At 41.5% G+C, this 20,960-nt stretch overlaps 1 protein-coding gene across 1 annotated transcript in view; it reads left to right on the top strand.

The window, feature by feature from the left end:
• The window catches only part of Sulf1 (Extracellular sulfatase Sulf1), a 44,239-nt gene extending 24,660 nt beyond the window's left edge, over nucleotides 1-19,579 (top strand). Inside the window, exons 14-23 of the mRNA XM_080265758.1 lie at nucleotides 1,888-2,055; nucleotides 2,445-2,502; nucleotides 4,670-4,827; nucleotides 10,310-10,577; nucleotides 11,262-11,541; nucleotides 13,316-13,533; nucleotides 13,784-13,915; nucleotides 17,066-17,193; nucleotides 18,236-18,575; nucleotides 19,343-19,579. Of these exons, the coding sequence (XP_080121884.1) occupies nucleotides 1,888-2,055; nucleotides 2,445-2,502; nucleotides 4,670-4,827; nucleotides 10,310-10,577; nucleotides 11,262-11,541; nucleotides 13,316-13,533; nucleotides 13,784-13,915; nucleotides 17,066-17,193; nucleotides 18,236-18,575; nucleotides 19,343-19,533 (1,941 nt within the window). The 3' untranslated portion in view covers nucleotides 19,534-19,579. The remainder of the gene's footprint in view (nucleotides 1-1,887; nucleotides 2,056-2,444; nucleotides 2,503-4,669; nucleotides 4,828-10,309; nucleotides 10,578-11,261; nucleotides 11,542-13,315; nucleotides 13,534-13,783; nucleotides 13,916-17,065; nucleotides 17,194-18,235; nucleotides 18,576-19,342) is intronic.
• The last annotated feature ends 1,381 nt before the right edge of the window (nucleotides 19,580-20,960 follow it).

The raw sequence follows: 20,960 nt of genomic DNA, 5'->3' as shown, positions 1-20,960 counted from the left end.
AGCAGATCCAGTGTCTGGCCCTTGGCCTTTGATTGATACTGCTACTGTGAGTGAGGCAATAGGCAGGATGAGGGTGGGGAAGGCAGCAGGTGTGTCTGGGTTGACTGCCGAAATGTTGAAGGCCTCAGGCGATATAGGGGTGAGTTTAGTCACTGACCTGATAAATAGGATTATTTATGAGTGTGTTGTCCCAGATGATTGGCTGAAGAGCGTAATTGTAAATGTGTATAAAGGGAAGGGTGATGCCCTGGAAAGAGGAAATTATAGAGGTATAAAGCTTTTAGATCAGATAATGAAGGTAATGGAGAGAGTTTTAGAAGGTATGATTAGAGAAAGAGTGAATATTGATGAGATGCAGTTCGGGTTCATGCCAGGTAGGGGGACCACTGATGCCATATTCATTGTTCGACAGCTTCAGGAAAAATATGTTGGTAGGAGAAGGGATCTTTATTTTGTTTTTGTTGATTTGGAAAAGGCCTTTGACAGAGTCCCTAGAGAGGTGGTGAAGTGGGCAATGAGAAAGCTTGGCTTGGAGGAGTGGCTGGTTAGGGTGGTTATGGCCATGTATGTGGGTGCTCACACCCAGGTGAGAGTGAATGGAGATTTGAGTGATGAGTTTTCCGTGAATGTTGGTGTGCATCAGGGGTCAGTCTTGAGTCCCATGTTGTTTATCATGGTACTTGAAGCCCTTTCACGTGACTTTAGAAACGGACTCCCGTGGGAGTTGTTGTATGCTGATGATTTGGTGTTGATTGCAGAGAATGAAAGGGAGGCGGAGGAAAGGTTTGGGAAGTGGAGAGATGGTATGGGGCAAAAAGGGTTTAAGGGTAAATGCAGATAAAACAAAAGTGATGATATCTAGGGTTGGTGGCGGTACTGTCAAAGACGAGGGAGAGGGCTATGTGCAGTTTGCCACAAGGGTGTGGGAAGTAATTCCATCTTGTGTGGTGTGTGTGATAAATGGGTGCATAAGAGATGTAGTGGTATCAGAGGTAGACTGCGAGATAATGCTGATTTTATGTGTACGGCGTGTCGGGTGAGCAGGTGGAGATTGTCAGACGTGAAAGGATTGAACTTGCTGGTGAATCTCTTGAGTGTGTGGAAGAGTTTTGTTATTTGGGAGACATGTTGTGTGCTGGAGGTGGGGGCTGGAGCTAGCTCTGTGGCTAGGGTGAGAAGTGGTTGGAAGAAGTTCAGGAGCTCTTGCCTCTCCTGACATTGAGAGGGCTCTCCTACGTGTCTAAGGGGTCTTTGTATGCAGCATGTGTTAGGAGTGTAATGCTGTATGGCAGTGAGACCTGGGCAGTGAAGGAGGAAGATATTCGCCGGCTCAGGCGTACAGAAATGACAATGATTAGGTGGATGTGCAGTGCGTCCTTGCGTCCAAGGCCTGGAGGGGCTGGGTTTACAATGGAAGAGTTGAGAGGTAGGATGGGACTGGAGTGTATTGGTGTTGTGATGAGGAGAGGTAGATTGAGGTGGTTTGGACATGTGGAGAGGATGGGGGATGATAATTGGGTGAGGAGGGTGAGAAGTGTTAATATTGGGGGTGGGGTTATGAGGGGTAGACCGAGAAAGACATGGGACGAGGTCATTAAGTGTGACCTTAGGGTTAAGGGACTGAACAGGGAGGCTGCAATGGATCGTGCAGCGTGGAGAGCCGCCATTAGGTGACCAAGGCCGACACATGCATGTTGGAGCCTTTAAAAACGAAACGAAAACGAAACGAGTGTTCTTTTTTTTTTCTGTGTGTTTACTTAGTTGATTTTCATTCATATTTTTTAGCTACTTCTTTACATTATTGAGTAAATGTATTCCTAGAGATTTTTCATATTTAAAAGAGTGCAATATAAAGAAAAGAAATAACCATGGGATTTCACCAGACAGAGGCGGAGCACCAGTGAAGGAGGGCAGCTGGTGAGGGAGGATGGAGACGATTACAGCGATTACGAGGATGATGGTGAGGACGAGGTGGATGCCTTTGTCAAAGATGAGGAAATTAGGGACCTGGAAGTGACCATTGACTCCTTGTCTGATGAACTGGAAAGCCTTGAAGTGAGTTAGAACTTGTGTGTAATAAATTCGTCTGCCATATTGGGTTTGGATGGAGAAAACTGAATTTTTATTACACTAAATCCCTCTGGGAATAGAAGAGAGAATATATGCTTGGGATGGAAACCTCTCCTTTATGCACTGATATAGGCATGTGGCAACCCTACTGCCTAGCATTTGTACCAAACATCTTTGCATAAATATTTACTGTTTGTACTTAGTTTAATTAAGTTGCTCCTCATGGGGCAATATATGATTAGATGATGATGATGACTTTGCTTAAACTGATTGTCATGAATACTAAATGTTAATCTTGAAAGGCATACTTGCTATAAGCCTATGTGAAAATTCTGATATTGAAAAGATTATGATCTGTTGAATGTTAATTGCAGAGTGTGAGCAACATTGCTGGAAGTGGCAACTTGTCAGTCCTGGTAACCACACCAACAGGTCAGTTGAGGCTGAGGTAATGTCAAAGTACAGGCACTCCTTTTTATGAGCCTGGGATTAGTTTTAATTATTCACAAATTTTACACACAACTGAGGTCATAAATTGAGAAGAATTGGCAAATCATCCTTACGGTAGCAGTGGAACTTTAACAGGCAATTTTTGATTAATTTAATGAGGACAACCCCTTCAGTAGTGACCTGTTATCCCCTTTAGTCAGTTCACTTAGCTTGAGGGCTTTTTCAAACCGGAGGAATTAGATACAGTAGTGTATAACCTTCATTAAACCTTTCACAACAGAAGGTCTTGGGTAGTGAGACTTAAGTATAATAGAAGTCACCATGCTGAAGGGGTTAATAGCAGAAAAGGATTTTAAAAAAATACTCACAGCAAGGATAGCCCTTATCTGTTTGGTTTAATTACATTTATAAAGGCTCCAACATGCATGTATCAGCCTTGGTCACCTAGTGGTGGCATTCCATGCTGCTTGATCTTTGGCAGCCTCCCTAGTCAGGTCCCTTATCTTGGAGGTCACACTCTGTGACCTCATCCCAGGTCTTATTGGTCTGCCTCTCGGAAACCCAGACTGACAAAAGAGTCCCTCGTGCGAAGGATATCTGTCGTGAATTAACTCCTGTTAGGATGATTATTTATAAGGTAGTTTACCTCTCCTGAGCCATTGTTTTATAATCAATGTAAACTGTACTTCATATGAAGCTTGCGGGTTGGCTCGTGCAGACCTTCATTATGTCTCACGTGAGGTCTGCAGCTTAGAGTTAATAGCATTTGTGGCTGCAGAGTTTTGGATCCAATACATGATTTTTCTCTAAATTAGAAAACAAGAACTGTATATAGTAATTTATTAGATTCAGAGGTATAGATTTACTTTTTGAAATTACAAAATTTCAGTGACTTCCTCAAGTTACTTGTGTCAGATATATATTTATCTTCCTGCCATGCTTTTCTGAGAATACCTTAGTCACTCTCTGCACAAGCACCTGTGATCCACAATTACCAGAATTTATAGTGTGTTTGGCAATGAATGACTGGAAACTCCTTAACAAACCCCCAGAGGAAGAAGTCTGTGGATGTAGAATTACAGACACCCTCCACAAAAGTATACATTTTTTTATTTATTTATTATTATTTTTTTTTTGACCTAAAGTATTTCTGCCACACCGATTGCTAATTTTACTGTACAGTGTAGGTACTGTACAGCATTTTGGAACAGTATAACTTTTAGAATTGTATCATTACCCCCTGCTTTCAAAACATGCAGTCTTTCTTGAAGAAAAGGTGCAGCCTCTCTTGAAAAAAAGGTGAATAAGACAAATGGGTGTATTATTAGAATTGGGCCGACCCATTTTTATATCAGTAGTGAAAGTTATAATGGGAATAAAAAAAAAATTAGACCTATCTCATTACCAATTGTGTTTTGTGAAATGGAATGCAGGCTTTTCCTATCCTCACAGGGTTTCAGAAATGACTGTCATAACTTGGGGACTTGCCTATCCCTTTGCACCCTCAGTTTTAATAACATAATACAGTATAGCTGAAAGATCATTTTTACTGTGATGACTCCTATCCCAAGCAAAGATTATGGGGGCAGTATTTTGGATTCTAGTGCTGTAGTCTGTCTGTCTACAGACAGATGCCATAATTATGTAAGGGGTGGCCGTTAGTCCTTGAGTTGTTTTACGGGGAGGGGCACTAACCCTCCACCAACCCTCTTGTTGACATGTAGGGAGTGTGATAGGTATAAAAAACTCCACTTAATCAAAGGAAATGCAGTAAGTGGTTATATCATCAACTGCCATTTTGTGGGACAGAGGTTTGTATCCTACAAAGATCCTGATCAATTTGTCAAGCTTCACTCTCTCAGTTACAGTCCATGATAGAACAAGTGGTTTTAAATCCTTTATTATGATGTTGGTGGTTATATTCTGAGTGCTTGCAGATGACTTTATTGAGCATATGAGCACCCCAGAGTAATGAAGGAGTTAATCAAGCATATATCAAATCCCTCCTGTCAAAAACATCTCTCGTAAGGCAAATAAAATTATCTAGAAGTAGTAAAGTACAAATGATTTTCCAGAGTTGAAGAGATAAAATTTACAGTAAAATAACTGAAGTAGCTAAAGCTAATTTTTTTTTACCATGTGATGGCAGGAGCGGGTGTGAGTGGAGTGCGTCCTGGGTGTCGAGTGCGTGGTTCAGCAGTAGACTGTACTGATGATGTGTATCAGGACCCCCATGCTTGGCGCCTCAGTAAAGTTGCCATTGACCACCAGATACGACGCCTTCGACACCAGCTGGTTGTAATGAAGGTATGTGCATTACTTTAAAACTTTACTTATTTGTTTTATACCTCTGCATGATTTTATTGAACTTAGAAGGGACTTTATTTTACACCTCCACTTATTTGTTTTATTTGTACTATCTTTGTATGATTTCACTGAACTTAAGAAAGAATTGTAGCCCTATGGGGACTACATTAAACCTCTGCGTATTTGTTTTATGCATACTACCTCTGTATGAATTTTATTGAACTGAAATAAGAACTTTGGCAGCAGATAGGCTAATGATAGAAATATCTAACCTCTCCATTTGAAAAAGTCTGAATAAAGTCATTTGGAGGTAAACTGAATGAGTCTCTGAAAATCTTAATACAGTACTGTACAGTGCCATCATTTTGAAATCATCATCATCATCATTATCATCATCATCATCATCATCATCATCATCATCATCATCATCATCATCATCATCATCATCATCCGGACCTCTTTTCCCACCCTAGGGCAGGGTGAGGAGTAGCAACATCCAGACAGCCAAAGTTTACCCAGTTCAATGGGCCACGCTTCCATTCACTCATCATTCTAGCCCTTGAAATCCAGGCTCCTTCTGATAGGCCAAAAATATTTCACCATGTAATGTAGCTTCACATTTACCTATCTGAATCTAATTAACCCCTTAAACGCGGCCGTGTACAGTCGTTCCCCCCTGAGTGGCGGGGTTGTATCGCGGTCTGAGTACCTGTAGGAAAATATTCGCCAAAAATCAGAGATTAACCCTAGAACATTATACTTGGTATGGCAGATACTACTTACATTCAGCTTTCTCCAGAGACAGGTGTTGAGCCTTCGTGGACTACCCAAGGACTTGTGGAGACTTGCAAAGTTGGGTAACCAAATCTTCACTTTCACACCTCCAGCAACCTGGTTTCCCCTCTACCACAGCCTCATTCTGTCACAGTAAACTTTATACTACAACGTAAAGGTAGTTAGGAATCCGTATTTGTACAATAAGCACTGAAAATAAGGCTAAAATCAACGGAGCATACAGCCGACATGCACTGTGGCGGCGGTCTTCCCGTCACTCAACGAACATTTCCATTTTCACAGCTAAAAACATGTATACTACATTATTTTCAATCATATTACTTCCCAAAAGATCACCACGGCACACTTTTTATTCGGCCTTACGCCCGCCACTTTATTCTCGTTCCTGTCGGCCGCTTGCACTGACTGGGAAGAGCTAGAACTCGCCATAATGTCACTTTGAAAGCCTGCAGTAAACTGACGCTAAACAGGGGCAAACCGTGAGAAAAAAAGCTAGTGTTACAACTGGGGAAACAAGCGTTTCCTAGTAGCATAAACTGCTTGTGAGAGGAGAGCGCAGATTTACAGTTCTGAGCGCTCAGAGCGCTGCCATGTATCACAGCCAGGCTGGCCGGGCTGTGGTGGGAGGGGGACGGGGGGAAAACGCGATATTTGGCAACAACTGAGGTCAGTAGTACAAAGGTAAAGTATGCTAGTTGTAGCTAGAGGGTGGTGGTACTGATAGACAATACCAGCTGGAGCCTGCTTGCCCGCGGTTATTCAAAATTTACTAGAATCACAAATGCGACGATCCGCCGTTATGTCCTTATTGCCGATCGTCGCAAAAGAGACGATCCGCGTTTAAGGGGTTAAGGATAATATTATCCACTTTTGGCATCTTGGGTGCTTGCACCAGATGAGAATGAACAAAGGTTTGAGTGATGACTTTTCCGTGAACATCGGTGGGCATCAGGGATCGGTTTTAAGCCTCGAATTGTTTATCAGGGTGCTTGATATGACTTCAGACCTGGACTTCCATGGAAGTTGATGTATGATAATGACTTGGTGTTGATCACAGAGAATGAGAGGGTAGCAGAGCAAAAAGTTAAGAAGTGGAGAGATCAAACGGTGCACAAGAGCTGGAAAGTAAACGCAGATAAAACAAAAGGTATGATATCTAGGCCAGGTGGCAGTACTTTTAAAGCAGGAGTGTGACCACATTTTGCCACAAGGGTATGGGAAGTAGCTCCATTTTGTACAGTGTTTTCTCTTGTTGAATAACCTCAGTTTGTCTGGCCAAGGAAACCCATCAACCGTAGGCAAGCATCTGTCCCTGTAGGAGTGTCCTGAACTGTGAATAAGTGTTCCTTTGTGCAGTGTTTGTGAAAAGTGAGTGCACAGGTGATGTAGTGGTATCAGAGGTAGGCTACACGATAATTATGGTTTTGTGTGTGCATTATGTAGAGCAAACAGAAACAGAGAGGAAGCAAAGGATTAATCTTGCTGGAAAGTTTCTTGAGAGTGTGGAGATGTTTTGTTATCTGAGAGACATATGCACAGGAGGTGGGGCTGTAGCTACCTCAGTAGCAAAGGTAGGGGGTGATTGAAAGAAGTTTAGGGAGTAGTTACCTTTCCTGCCATTGAGTGGACTCATCCTCTATGCAAAGGGGTCCTTGTATGCAGCATGTGTTAGGAGTGTACTGCTGTACAAGAGTGTGATTTGGGCAGGAAAGGTGAAGATGTTTTAAGTCTCAAATGTACAGAGATGACAGTGATTAGATTGATCTGTATTGCATCCTTGAATGACAGCCCTGAGGGGTTAGGATTGCAAATCATTTGTTGAGAGGAAGGCTTGGACTTAAAATGTATTAGTGTCGTGATAAGAAGGGATAGATTGAGATGGCTTAGGCATAAGGAGTGGATGGAGGATGACAGCTGGGTGCAGAGAATGTGTGGTTTGAAGGCTGGTGACGGAGTTGTGAGAGGTACACGGGGAGTGACTAGGAACGAGGTTCCTAGAGTGTAGCCTCAGAGTCAAGGGACTGAGTAGAGGCTTCTAGAGAACAAACAGCATGGAGAGACACCATTAAGTAACCAAGGCCAGTGCATGCAAGCATATTGGGGGCGTTTATAAGCAAACGAACAAATGAATATTCAAGTAATATATTCATTCAGTTCAGGAGAGACTTTTCCAGCTGAAGGAGTTAGATATTGTCATTATTAACCCTTCCATGCATGGCTGTAAGAATGTGGTCTTTCCTGGCCAAGGGATGCTTCACTGGCAGGCAAACAATATTTTTCTTTCCAAATTCATTTTGTCTGGTATGGTGACATGATTTGCATTAAAATACAGTTTCAGGAAGTAATTTTTGTGATGTGAATCACATCAAAGTATGTGAAGGAATTGCTCCATTCCATCATTATGACAGATCATTTCTTGAGTTTAATAAAATCATCTGGAGGTACAGTAGCAGGAATAAAATGTAAGAATATTCTTTCTTCATCAGATGACTCTCACATATGGCACGGGATGGCCCTGCAGAGGCAGTTGCTTGTCTGTGCGTGATGGATCTGCTAAATCAGACAGACTGAGGTTAACAACAACAACTGTTGGCTTCATGGCAAAAAAGGGCATTAAAAAGGGTTTCTTATACTCAGGACAGAACACATGCATTAAATGATTCCTGACAGTTTTCTATCACGTATGGCACAGTTAATGTCTCAGATACGGTATTTGAATCATACTGTATTCTTTTCAGGCTTTTACTCTTTTATTAAAATTTAGTTGAAGGGATGAGTGGAGAGTATATGAATGAGAGAGGTGTGAATTACAGTGGAATCTCCTAAATTGCGGCTTTATGAGACTGAGCACGCACTGCGATTTGAGAATTCTAGAGCACGCACTGCGATTTGAGAATTCTAGAGCACGCACTGCGATTTGAGAATTCTGCTAGTTAGAAATAGCTAATCTTATGGGAAAATTACTTATGAGTCTGTCACCTCAGAAAAGTTACCCTCCTTACCCACAAACCTACATCAAACTGGTCACCAGCGAACACTAACGTCCTGGAAAAGAAATTAGGAAAGCATATTCAGTGGGAATGAACAGTGTTGTAAGATTCTTATCTGACTGACTGACGACATTGTTTAAATGGACGAGGGAGGGGGGAGGGGTTCCGAGGCTTGAGGTGGACTACGGCCTCTCGGCATGAGGCGAGTGTGCTGCTGCTTCATGCTGCCACCTCTGTGCTGCTTCCTCATCATCATCAGGGGGCAGGAGGGCTCGGTGGTAGAGTGTCGGACTCAGGACCGGGGGTCGTGAGTTTGAGCCACACCTGGTAGCTGCCATGATGGGAAGAGTAGTGCCCTCTAGTCACCTAGCAGGGCTATATGATCTAATAAGGTCTAGCTCAGGAGAACATTTCCCTTTCCTCCTCATCAGTCTCCCTCAGTAACCCCTCATAGTGGAGACAACAGAAGCAGTGTCATTGTCACCCCTCAGCTGCCTCCATGCTGTCATAATAGTCACTGATTTGTTGAGATTAATTCTTTACCAGACGGGCGTGGCCTTTCCATATTTTCTATTGAAATAAGTCTTTCACAGATTACTTGTTCTTGTTCCTGGATTACCACAGCTACTGGGCATTTTTATAAACTTACCTCTGAAAGCTGTTAATGGGGATTTAGAATGTGTGATACACTGATGCGTCCAGTTGAAATGGTGGTTGGTAAACAATGCAACCAGTCATAGAGATCAGTAAACATTGCCATGGGCAACCTGTCCGCTTCCTTAAATACCCCAAATTGAATATACTTTGTCTTTTTCCACTCATTTCTTGCACTAACAGTTCAACAGTTAACTATCTTGTTGCATGTGTACCAAAATTACTTAACTTGAAATTATGAGTTTGTTATAATATAGGTGGAATTGCCACACCCATTTAGTAAAGAATTACCTTGTTGAATGAGTTGTAATTGGTGGACAACTCTGGCTTTCCTCTCATTGCTGTCAGTCCTCCTTATTACATCTAACTTTGGAATGTAAGTTAATGTTGGCTTCTTCTTCTTCCCCTTCCTTGAAAAAGTTGTAGGTTTAGAAGGTTGATCGGCCATGGTAACACTGAGCAGGCAAAGGAAGCACGGGGGGAAAAAAAAAATCCCCTCACCACACCAGAACCATACACCAACAACGGGGAGGAGACAGTGCACTGAGTTGGGTGCCAGGGTGTAAAGTGCACGCATCCTTCATGCTTGACAAGGGAAGGAAGTGTTGTACTTGGCTTATAATACGTGCAATGCTTGAATATGATTGGTTTAGCAACTGCCATGCTTGACCATGATTGGTTTACCCCTGGCTAGACATGCGGGCTTGAGGTAATGGTGGCATGTATTACATGAGGAATTGGAAAAGTGTCACTTTTGAGGCTGCATTCGCGAATTTCGTATAATTTCCGCGAGTTACTGATACTGTAAACTGTTGCATGATGTTGCTGCGTATTATGAATCCACTATTTAGGACCGCGCGATTTAGGAGATTCCACTGTAGACTGAGGGCAACCTGACAGGAGAGAACAGAATGACATGGAGGTGCTGGTAATCTGTTTGAGGACACCCTCCTCTGGGATGAAGGCATGTGGCAATAAATAGGTTGTAGAAACTGAACATACATGAGCATACTGGAATGATATATTTTCAAATGACTCCACAGGATATTCGTAAGCACCTGAGAGCATCTCGGCCGGACTCTGTTCCCGTGACTGAGGACTATAGCGAGTATGACAATGAGGCGGTGGGTGATGTTCATGTACTTTTCGAAGACCCTCACCCTCTGCTGCCAGATACACAGCCAGAAGCTGATGGTAGCAAAGACGAGTCTGCAAAAGAGAAGGAGAACCATGATATGAATACCCATGATGATGATGGTGATGATGATGATGATGATGGGATCATTATCATAGGGACTGATTATGATATTGGTAAGTACAAAAATCTTTGTCTGAAGTCAGGGAATCAGGGATGTGTTTCAGAATATCAAAACATTTTTCTACTCAGCTATTAACATCGAAGAGGGTGTAGTAAAATGTCCTTTTATGTGCTCATACATATTCACACCCTGTCAGGGTTCCCATAGTGACATAGACTCTTCTCATAAATACAGCTGCTCCCGCACAGAGTTACATGTGCACTTCACATACTACACTATAGAAGCCAAGGCCAAGCAGAGAACCAATTCAAGGCAGATACTTAAAGTTTTAACAAAGTGGGATAAATTATGTCCTGGCAAGGGGCCACTGCAAAAAGGGCAGGTTTTACAGTATTTGGTTATGTGTGGGAGATTTTACTGTATTTATGTACGAGTTATTACCATTTAGAATGAAAAATCCAGTTTTTCATGATAGTTAATTGCAACAACAAAGGTGGATAATGCTGTGAATAAATATGTAACTTATATATTTAGGCTTCAGAATTTTATCTTGTAAACTATAAATCCCCTCCCTCTTTCTGTAAAACTTGGGAACATAACCCCTATTTTCCCATAGGATACATTGTATTGAACACGATCCTTGCCAACATGCAGCCTTCAGGAACATACCTACTGAGTTGGAGGAGGGTCAAGTGTATGTACTTTTATCTTACTACATTAGTTGTTTTCTTAATAGACGGGGAAACAGCCACCAGTGTGCGGCAAGATGGAAATGTAAATGGACAGAAATGGACGGTACAAGATGGAGAAGAAGGTGAAGCTGGAGTGAATCAAGGGGACATGACAATCGCAGACATTGGACGGCCATCTGGGGTGATGGGGATACCAGGGCAAGGCAACAAGAAGTATCATCTATTCCCTGCACGAACACCATCCACATCACAGCACCCTCTTCTTTCATCATCACCTGTTGATAATGAGACCTCAGCTCGGCCCCGCTGTTGGTGTGATCTTGAGTAAGTGTGTGTGTGTGTGTGTGTGTGTGTGTGTGTGTGTGTGTAATTCACCGGGTCGGTCAGGATCACTTGATGGTCGTGATCGTCAGTTTTTACCCTCCCGGAAGGAAGCTGAGAGCTCATATAGTCCGATCTAAGGGCAAGGCTGTGACCTTCACACACGCACACACCTGTCCCCTTGCTCGAGGGGGACAGTAACCACCCACTTCGTCAGTGAAACTTTTCGCAACCTGAGCGAGGCACGAACTCCCGTCCACCAGTTGGCAAGCGAGAACGTTACCACTGCACCAGCGAGCGGTGTGTGTGTGTGTGTGTGTGTGTGTGTGTGTGTGTGTGTGTGTGTGTGTGTGTGTGTGTGTGCAAGTGTGTGCCCATGTGCTTCCATTGTTTGTGCATGCATGTGTGCTACAGCAGACTCATGAGAAGTACAGTATTACCATAAGAATGAAATGTTGCTACACATGTAGTAAAAAATCTCAGTCATTGTTTGCTGGAAGGGAATTCTTCTGCTGTGTACAAACTCCAAGCTGAGACTTTTACAGCATTATAAGTTTTATTACACAGCTAAAAAATTCATTTACTGAATGTCAGTTAATTGATAATGGGTATATTGGCACTGTGCTAGAGCCTTACTGCTTTGGATCATCATGTGCACACAGGAAAAAAAAAAAAGTATTGTTACAGGAGAGTCCATTTAATTTCATACAGATTGTTCCAGCTCTGTCAGTAAAGATGGTAAGTGTGAATGTGTGCCAGATGCCAAATAGGACTACAGCAGGATTATGCATTGGAGAGTTAATGGGTATATCAAAGGTATACTGTACTTACTAATTCCTGTATTGAATTAGGAGGTGGTGGCAACCATCATCCACTCTCTTGATGTGGTGCTGCCTACTTCCTCATACACCTTTATCATTCTTTTTCAGTGTCTGCCCTCTCTTCTTATTTCTCCCATCTTTCTTGTCACTTTCCATCAATCTTCTATCCTCTTCAGGTGGCCTGACATTGAGTGGCAAGCCTAGTGGTTTCCTGTAAGCCAGGAAACCATTTACAGTACTAGCTGGTAACCATGTAATCAACCCATATGTGTTCCCTGTGTGTCAGCACGTGGGTTGGTGAAGGGTTAGTGCCCCTCCCCATAAAACTAACTCAGACGGCCACCTCTTAAGGGATTATGGTGTCTGGGTATAGATAGATAGATAGATAGATAGAATTTGGACATTTTATCATACCTTTCATTTGCTGTACCAGTTTGTTTCATGTTTTTTTTTTTTTTTTAACTGTGCACTATATGTGTGTACTACATTGTATAAAATTTATTGCTTATAGCAAAAAAAAGTGCATATTTATGTACCGGGTAATGTTAACAGTTTCAGTAAATTGATATCTTTGGTTCATTCTTGCTACTTCCAAATGATTTTATCAGATTTACAAAAGTACTCTTGTACTTAAAAGGTTATAAAGGAAATGACTAGCCGTTCTATTTTTAAAAATCTTGTATTAAAAAGAAATCTGGAGATAACATGTAATAAAATATGTCCTCAGGCTAGACTGGGTAATCCCTTCAATCTAATGATATATTCTTTGTATACTAGTTGTCACCAAATGGTTTTATTTAGCTTAGGACAAACCTCTAGTACTGATGGGATTAATAAAAGCTATATCTAACATCCCCAGTTTGAAAAGTCTCTTATTCTGAATAAAATCATCTGATGGTAGCAATATTGGGACATATGTCACCGGAGTGAATGGATCAATGTAAATGACACTGCAGTTACAGATTGGAGATGAAACAGGCAGAGAGGACCCGTAAGCGTGAGGACCGCCTGCGTTTGCGATTAGAGCGTCAGCGTATTAAACAGCAGAGGCGGGAAATGAAGGAACGCAAAAAACTGAGGAAAATTAAGAACAACCTAGCCCAATGCAACTACACCATGTTGAACTGCTACACCCATGACAATGACCACTGGCGTACCCCTCCACTCTGGAATGGTTTGTATCAGTTTCACGGTAGTTGGTACAGCATAACTGACAGCACTGTAGTATTAACTTACAAGAGTAATTTTGAGTCCAAGCAGTTTGTAGTGAATTGGTGGAATCTTGCATATCCACTTCATAAACAGGAATTCAGTGTTAATGGGCTTTTCATCTTTATTTACTTTGTCATTAGTAAAAGAATTCTTGGAGCTTGCAGCTTATAATAAGACCTTGCAGTACCTTCTAGGAATATATATTTTTTCAGATGGCAAGTTTTGTTTCTGCATGAATGCAGTGAACAACACATACTGGTGTGTACGAACAATCAACCAGACCCACAACTTCCTGTACTGCGAGTTTATTACTGGACTTGTTACGTACTATGACCTTAACATTGGTAAGTGCAGCCTGTAGCATTTGATCCATGTGATGGCTATAACCAAATGTCATTCTTATCTTAATTGTCAGAACTAAGTACTATAGTGTACTGTATGCTCCTGGAAGGACATTAAAGGATTGCATGATTGGTGAGATGTAGATACAGTAGAGTAATTTAACTACATTATATAGATGGAATTTCAATGTTACTCAGGGCATTACTAGACAATTTTATTAAAGTTAAGAAGAACCTTTGATAGTAAAGGGTTTAATGAAAGGTGTACAGTGGGGCACCAATTTTCGCACCTAATTGGGTCCAAAAATAATGCGCGAAAGTGGAATTAGCGAAAGTTGGGGCATTGTCTTTATGGCAAAAAGGCTAATTGGTTCCCGGTTATCCTAAAGTAACATCAGATTTTCATTTTCACTTGCAATACAGTACATCAAATCACTATTGTACATTGCATTGTGAGATACAAACAATAAAAACTGTACAGTACACATAATATGAGGAGAAACATACCACAGAGACCAGGTTGAGGTGTTTAATGGATGTTGGGGGTAAGTGTCCGAGGCGCGTGGCGGGCTTATTTAGCCACGCCAGACGTATTGGTGCCACCTCTTGCTGCCTCGCTACCACCATGCTGTTTCCTCATACTACGCACTGTCGATTCTGGGATGTTAAATATACGGCAGATTTCACTGTTTTTTGCGCCCTTGTCCATGTGCTCAACTATCTTCCTTTTCATTTCATTATTATACTGCCGTTTCTTCACTCCAACACGATACTCTCTTTTAGCCTTGGCCTTTCCTCCCGACTTTGAATGTCCCGGCCACTTTTTATCACCACCACTGCCTCCCGGCCCTCCCCCCACACCACCAGGCTCTCCCCCCACACCACCAGGCCCTTTCCCCACACCACCAGGCCCTTTCCCCACACTACCAGGTATAGTAGAGGCCATTGAACTGTGAGAATCCAACACAATGGAGCTAGCATGCTCGTACACAATGGCGGGAATGGGTGGACAGAGTGTTGACATGACGTCATTCAAGATGGCGGTGGGTTGCGGGCGGGCGGTGCAGGAAATTCAAAGTTCAAAATATTGTCCCAAACCCAAAATTTGTGCGCGAAAATTGATTTTTTTCAAGCGAAAGTGGAAGTTAGGGAATATTTGGTGCATGCCGCGAAAGTGGATTCCGCGAATCCTGCTGTAGCGAAAGTTGGTGCACTACTGTATTTAATTTTTCCAGTTCAAAACATATTCCCAAAACTGAATAAAATAGTCTGCAGACAGCAAGAAACTACAAAAGATACCTTCACCGTGAAAGAATTAAGCCATGTTGCATCATATTTTCCATCATATATACCATTCAGTAATATGGGAATATCGTACTTTGATTTTATGTAGTGAGCTTAGAAAGTTTAAGGGCAGTACATAATAAATCTGTATGGGAATGAAGATAAAAACTGTTACCCTTCAAAGAAAACACAGTACTATGCAGTATTATGTAATTGTATGCTTCTTTATTTCACATTGCCATGAACTGTTCAAATGGAAAAGTCATACCCATAGATAGAAATGGTTGTTTTTGGTTACCAAGTAAGGGTATAACTCTTCCATTGTTTTATTTAGTTATATTTTTTGCTTCTAGAATTACTCCTGATAAAATGACTGAGGAGAAATTACATAAACCAAGAACTTTTGTTTCCTTTGTAAGATGAGGACCATCTTTTAGCATATCTTAAAAAGAGAGAGAGAGAGAGAGTATTCCAGGGACTTGAAGATTGAGTGAATAAATGTGTGGGCCATTTCATTGGGCATGCTGTTGTTAAGTTCTTCTCCGTTTATATTTTTCTGTTTCCTTGTATTATGAACCCTTCCTTACTCAGTTCTTAGGTGGGAAGTAGGACCCTGCCTTACCCAATCCATAGGTAGGAAAAAAATAGGTGAGGATGATGGTGATGGTAATACACGCATACTCCGGTTTAATGATGTGATTGGTTAGGTAAAACCCCATTGTTAGGCGGGGTATTGTATATCAGGGTACTTTTAACATGTAATGAGGAGCATTTACCAGCCTTGGGTTTCCCCCCAAACCAAGCCCAAAACCCACCCAAATGAGCCCAAAAACAAGTTTAAAGCCAATCTAAATGGCCTAACAGCTGTTAAGGAAGATAACCTGAGCCTAACACCTGTAATTAACTCACTAAAACCACCAAATAAAATGTGAAGATCGTCAAATATAAGTCTGGAAAAAAAATCAAGCTTAGTAAACTGTACCCAAAATGACAATGTTCACCCCACCTGTGGCTAAAACACATTAATCTAAGTCTAAAAACAGTTTATAAATCAACCTAAACACACAAATTTAGTAAAATATCAAAATCGGTTAAAAAAAATATCAAAACCCATCGTTAGACTGGAGTTTGGCCATTGTTAGGCAGGGTATGGTGGTATTTCTACCCCGATCATTAACCCTAGATTAGAAAGGTCAGGATTTGTATATGACTGGCAAGGTGGTACCTGATTCAGTACCAACTTTGGAAAATGAAAATAAATATGAAAATGATACAGATTATAATTACAAAATTTTATCAAGGTAATGCAATGTATTTGCAAGAGTTCTAACCTAAAACTACTGAAAAACAAAGAAAAGTGTAATTTTTATGAAATAAATAATGGGCAACTATGTAGCAACAGTGGGAACATCGGACACATCCCGGGGCACCGTTACACATCCACCTCCGCCTCCTCCACTCCCCCCCCCCCATATTGAATGTTTCTGTTGCTTACCTTGTTTTGTATAACGCTCTTTTAGCTGCAAAATAACACACATAAATACATAATTATACTAACTAGTAAGCGTATGCAGCCTCGACCTCACATTAGTGGCAAGGTGGTACCGAAAAATGGACCAAGAGGCATAAAACCGAAATTTTACACAGGACCAAAACCTACCCACCATGCACGACCACAGCAGACCTTGAACTGAGAATACTGGGGAGGGCGGCCACAGACGCCCATAGGCGGTGGCGTGGTAAAGTTGAATAGGCCTGTGGGACTGACTTTGGTGCCACCTTGCTAATCTAGGGTTAAGCTGCAGTATCGCATCTAGGGGTATCGTATATTGAGGTATTACTGCACTGGACCATCTCTTTCTCTTGTAGATCCATACCAGCTGCGCAATGTTGCTTTTACGTTGTCAAACCAACGACTGGCAGAGCTCCACCACCGTCTGGAGAGTCTTCGTACTTGTTCTGGTGCTGCTCAGTGTGATAATATGCCCATGAGTCAGGTAAATATAAAAGTATTCCCATACATTTTTGGCTTGATGGCTGAGTGGTTAATGTTACTAGTTACAAAGTCCCTGGCTCATTAATGCTGAGGTTTGAATCCTGGTGCAGGCAACTTGTGCCACTCAGCTCAGGTGTCCATCCACCTTTGCTGCAGTTATTGTTGAAAGATGGTGATCACCATTATGCTATGTAGGTTCCCATGACATGAGATGCAAAAGATTAAGAAAAATTATTAAAGGAAACAGTCAGCAGGATTTCTTTTTCTACCTTCATTCATTCATTCATTATCTAATCCATTGTTGCCTCATGAGGTGTGGAGGAGCCTGGGGCTAGGCAAGTTGGTCCCGTCATTTAAGACGAGAGTGACCAGCGTCACTCATCCCTGAGTGGCATTACATGAGCAGTAAACCCCAACCACCCCCTGGATATAAACCTGCACTGGCACAATCTGATTGGAGTGCCTTAACTGTCCACTAAACCATCAGGTGCCATAATTTGGTCATATGGTTACCACCCAGCATAGTAAATGGTTTCCTGGTATACAGGAAACCATTTGGGAGGTCACTGAGTGTAGAGTCACCTGTAGACAGAAGGAAGAGGAAAGAATGAATGAAGGAAAGAGAGAAGAGGAAGAATGGAAAGAAGGAAGAGAGGAAAGGGCAGGCATCCGAGAGCAGCACCACATTGAATGAGTGGATGGTGAGCACCCACACCATCCACTTTTTTCTGCCTATAGATAATTATATATTCCTTGGAGGAGAAATGGAACTGTAGTTGTTAAATACAGTATTGTCTTTGTTAATCTTATCCCTAATAGACATGCTTCCCAGTTTAAATAAAATCATCTAGATGTAGCATGAGTAAACTTAGAAGATATCCAAAGGTTCAAAGAGGATTTATGAAAAGTTAGAAAAAAACCCAGGCAGATGATGATAATGGCTATGATGATGATGATGATGATGATGTTGAATAATGATGAATGTGATGTGAAGTTCAGGATAGTGATTGAGAATACTGTAATGTTGATGATTATTATTTCAGGAGTATGAAAAGAACCAGTTGACGTATAATGAGCGAAATGAGGAGAGAGAAGACAACAATGAAGGAAGAGATGAGACAAGGAATGAGGTAAGGGGTGAAAGTAGAAGAGGAACAAAGGGTAAAGGCAAAGGAGAGACGAGAGAGGAGGATACAAGCAAAGATAAGTCTGAAGAAGACAGAATGGATGCCAGTGGTGAGATGGGGCTGAGTAACACTGTGACTTCACAAGGAAGCCGAGCAGACATATTGCTGCAGCGTGAAGAGAGATGGCGACTGAGGGAGGAGAGGATGCGACAGCGAGAGGAGAGACGCAGACTTAGGAAGGAGCAAAAATGGAGACGTGAGTAATGCTCATATCATCATTCATATGCTGGATGTGACTCATAAGAGTTTACATCTGTGGGATGGTTGGGGTTGGGGTGAAATGCAGACTCAGGAAAGAACAGAGGTGGAGACTCGAGCAATGCTTTTTATTAAACAGGCATTTCATATTACAGGTTAAGTAATTGAAATATTCTAAAATATCACAATTTTTCCCCCTCAACTGATGATAAGAACCAAGGGAAATGGAAACTGGCAAATCAACTTTTTCGGAACGAACAGGCTTTTGATATATAGCTTAACAGCAATTACAGTAGACATAATGTCAAAACAGGTGCTTTATAACAAGAACTTACTGTAGCTTATAGCTTGCTTCATAGCCTGACAGCATTGCTCAGTAGACATTTCCAGTGTCTGCGTTGCATATTTTCTATTTCCCAAAACCTTTTTCTTGCTTTGTACGTCCATTTGGATTATAGGTCCATTGGGTGCGTAATAACAAATGGATGTTTTGTGATTAGTGGGTTTAGGTGCCTCAGTTGGATGAGTCCCCTAAAAGTTTATGTTTGATGGGTGGTTAGGGTGTTCTCATAATGTCACTCGGGGACAAGCAACTGATCACTCCATTGAATCTGTGTTATATCAACCTTAGTATACCTTAAATTGTTATGCAGTGGGTTAGCACATAGACATAACCTCATCGTATACTGAGGTGTGACTCTTTGGAGGGAAGGGGGTAGTGATAGGGCCAAAGTGAAGACTAATTTTATCTTTTTCCACTGACAGGTAATCAGGTATATGAAGGAGAGAGTTGGGCAGATACATGGAGTGGCTGGGAGAGCCAGAGGGTGCGGGTGCCCAGAAAAAGCCGAATTCAGCAGCGGAGGAGGGAGAAAAAAGAACGGAGACGTGAAAAACGGAGAGAACGCAAGAGGAGAAAGAAGTCTAAATTGAGCAAGATTTCATTTAGTAATTAATTATTAGTTTACTATATCATCACCTTCATGTTGCCATATTGTTAATGTCATATGCCATAGCAAAAATAACTTATATAAAACTTGGTGGTCAGTGTTATGTTTTAAAAGCTGTTAGTACAATAAGTTGCTGAACAGGAAGTGAGGCTATATGTATCATACTCTTTGTGTGTTTTTTAGGACTTATGGCTGTGTGCTTAAGCCTTAACTCTTTCACTTTTTATTTTTAAGGTGGTTTTATTCTATTTACAAGATGCATTGAACTGGAAGGGTTAGGTGGGTTAGGTATACCTTTGATAAACCTGTTTATTATGAGAGGGTGCTGGAGAGGAAGGACTTCACATGGTGGCACTAATATAACCAAGTTTCTCCACTGCTTGGCTATACAAGTGCCCCTCAGTGCCCTCCTTGTTCCCCAAAAGGGGGATGGTAGACTGCAGGAGAAGGGCAGCTTCAGCATGCAGTCCACTGGGTTCATGATCAGATTAGTGTGGGGTTGCAACTACTACCATACTACTACATTACAAGGGGTCTTTTCTGGGTTGACTGTCATAATTTGGTAGCAGCAAGAACAGACTAAAAAGGACATCTTTTGCACTGAAGGGATTAAATAGTGAAAGGGAAGGTAAGCCTCCCACTTTTTTATGATGTTAACTGAAGCACAGCAGGAAGATCAAATGTTCCCAGCCTCCCTGTACCATAGCTGTCTGTTCACTTCTATGTTGGATACAGGCTCATCACATTTAGTAAATACAGACATTCCAAAAACATCCTCTGAAAATTAGGAGCTTGCCTTCCTCTTTGTGATTTAACTCCTTTCAGGCCAATGATGTATTATTCAGTTTTATTTTTGCTGTCTCCTGATTACTTTACTTAGGAAAGATGTCTAGTACAGTGCAATCTAGAATTTTTAGGAAGTCTAGGACAGTGCAGCCTTGAAAAATCAAACCTCAGAAGTTTGGAAACATCAAAAATTTGATTTACATAATATTTGAAATCACTGCAGTTTTCATTTTCAGTAACACAGAGACAAACCTGTAAAACTGACCACGACACTTACCGTATCTGGTACTTGACCTTACTAGTAGGCATTTGGTCACCCTTAAACATGTCCTTTCACTCACTCTCTCTCTCTCTCTCTCACACAGTTTGAGACTTCACTATATCTATGAGACTGTAATAATGTGAGTATTTATCAGTTTTCATTGTCATAACACATCATTAATAATCAATAAACAAAGCATTAAGTGGTTTAGGTGTGCACATCATGTGGGGAATGAAGAGGCAATAGTGTGTAAGATGTGTTCTTGTTCACAAGAAATGTATTGGCAAGTTGTAAACAATAGTCAGCATATGATCTGCTAGCCATTGTGCGACATGGTGGTGAATAATATGCATATTTGTGTATTTTTACCTTGAAGAAACAACTG

The sequence above is a fragment of the Coenobita brevimanus genome, chromosome 16 (assembly GCF_032717465.1).
Source record: "Coenobita brevimanus isolate Jiangsu-jjx chromosome 16, ASM3271746v2, whole genome shotgun sequence".
Taxonomy (NCBI): Eukaryota; Metazoa; Arthropoda; class Malacostraca; order Decapoda; family Coenobitidae; genus Coenobita; species Coenobita brevimanus.
The sequence above is the reverse complement of the archived record's forward strand: the minus strand, read 5'-3'. Positions and strand labels throughout refer to the sequence as shown.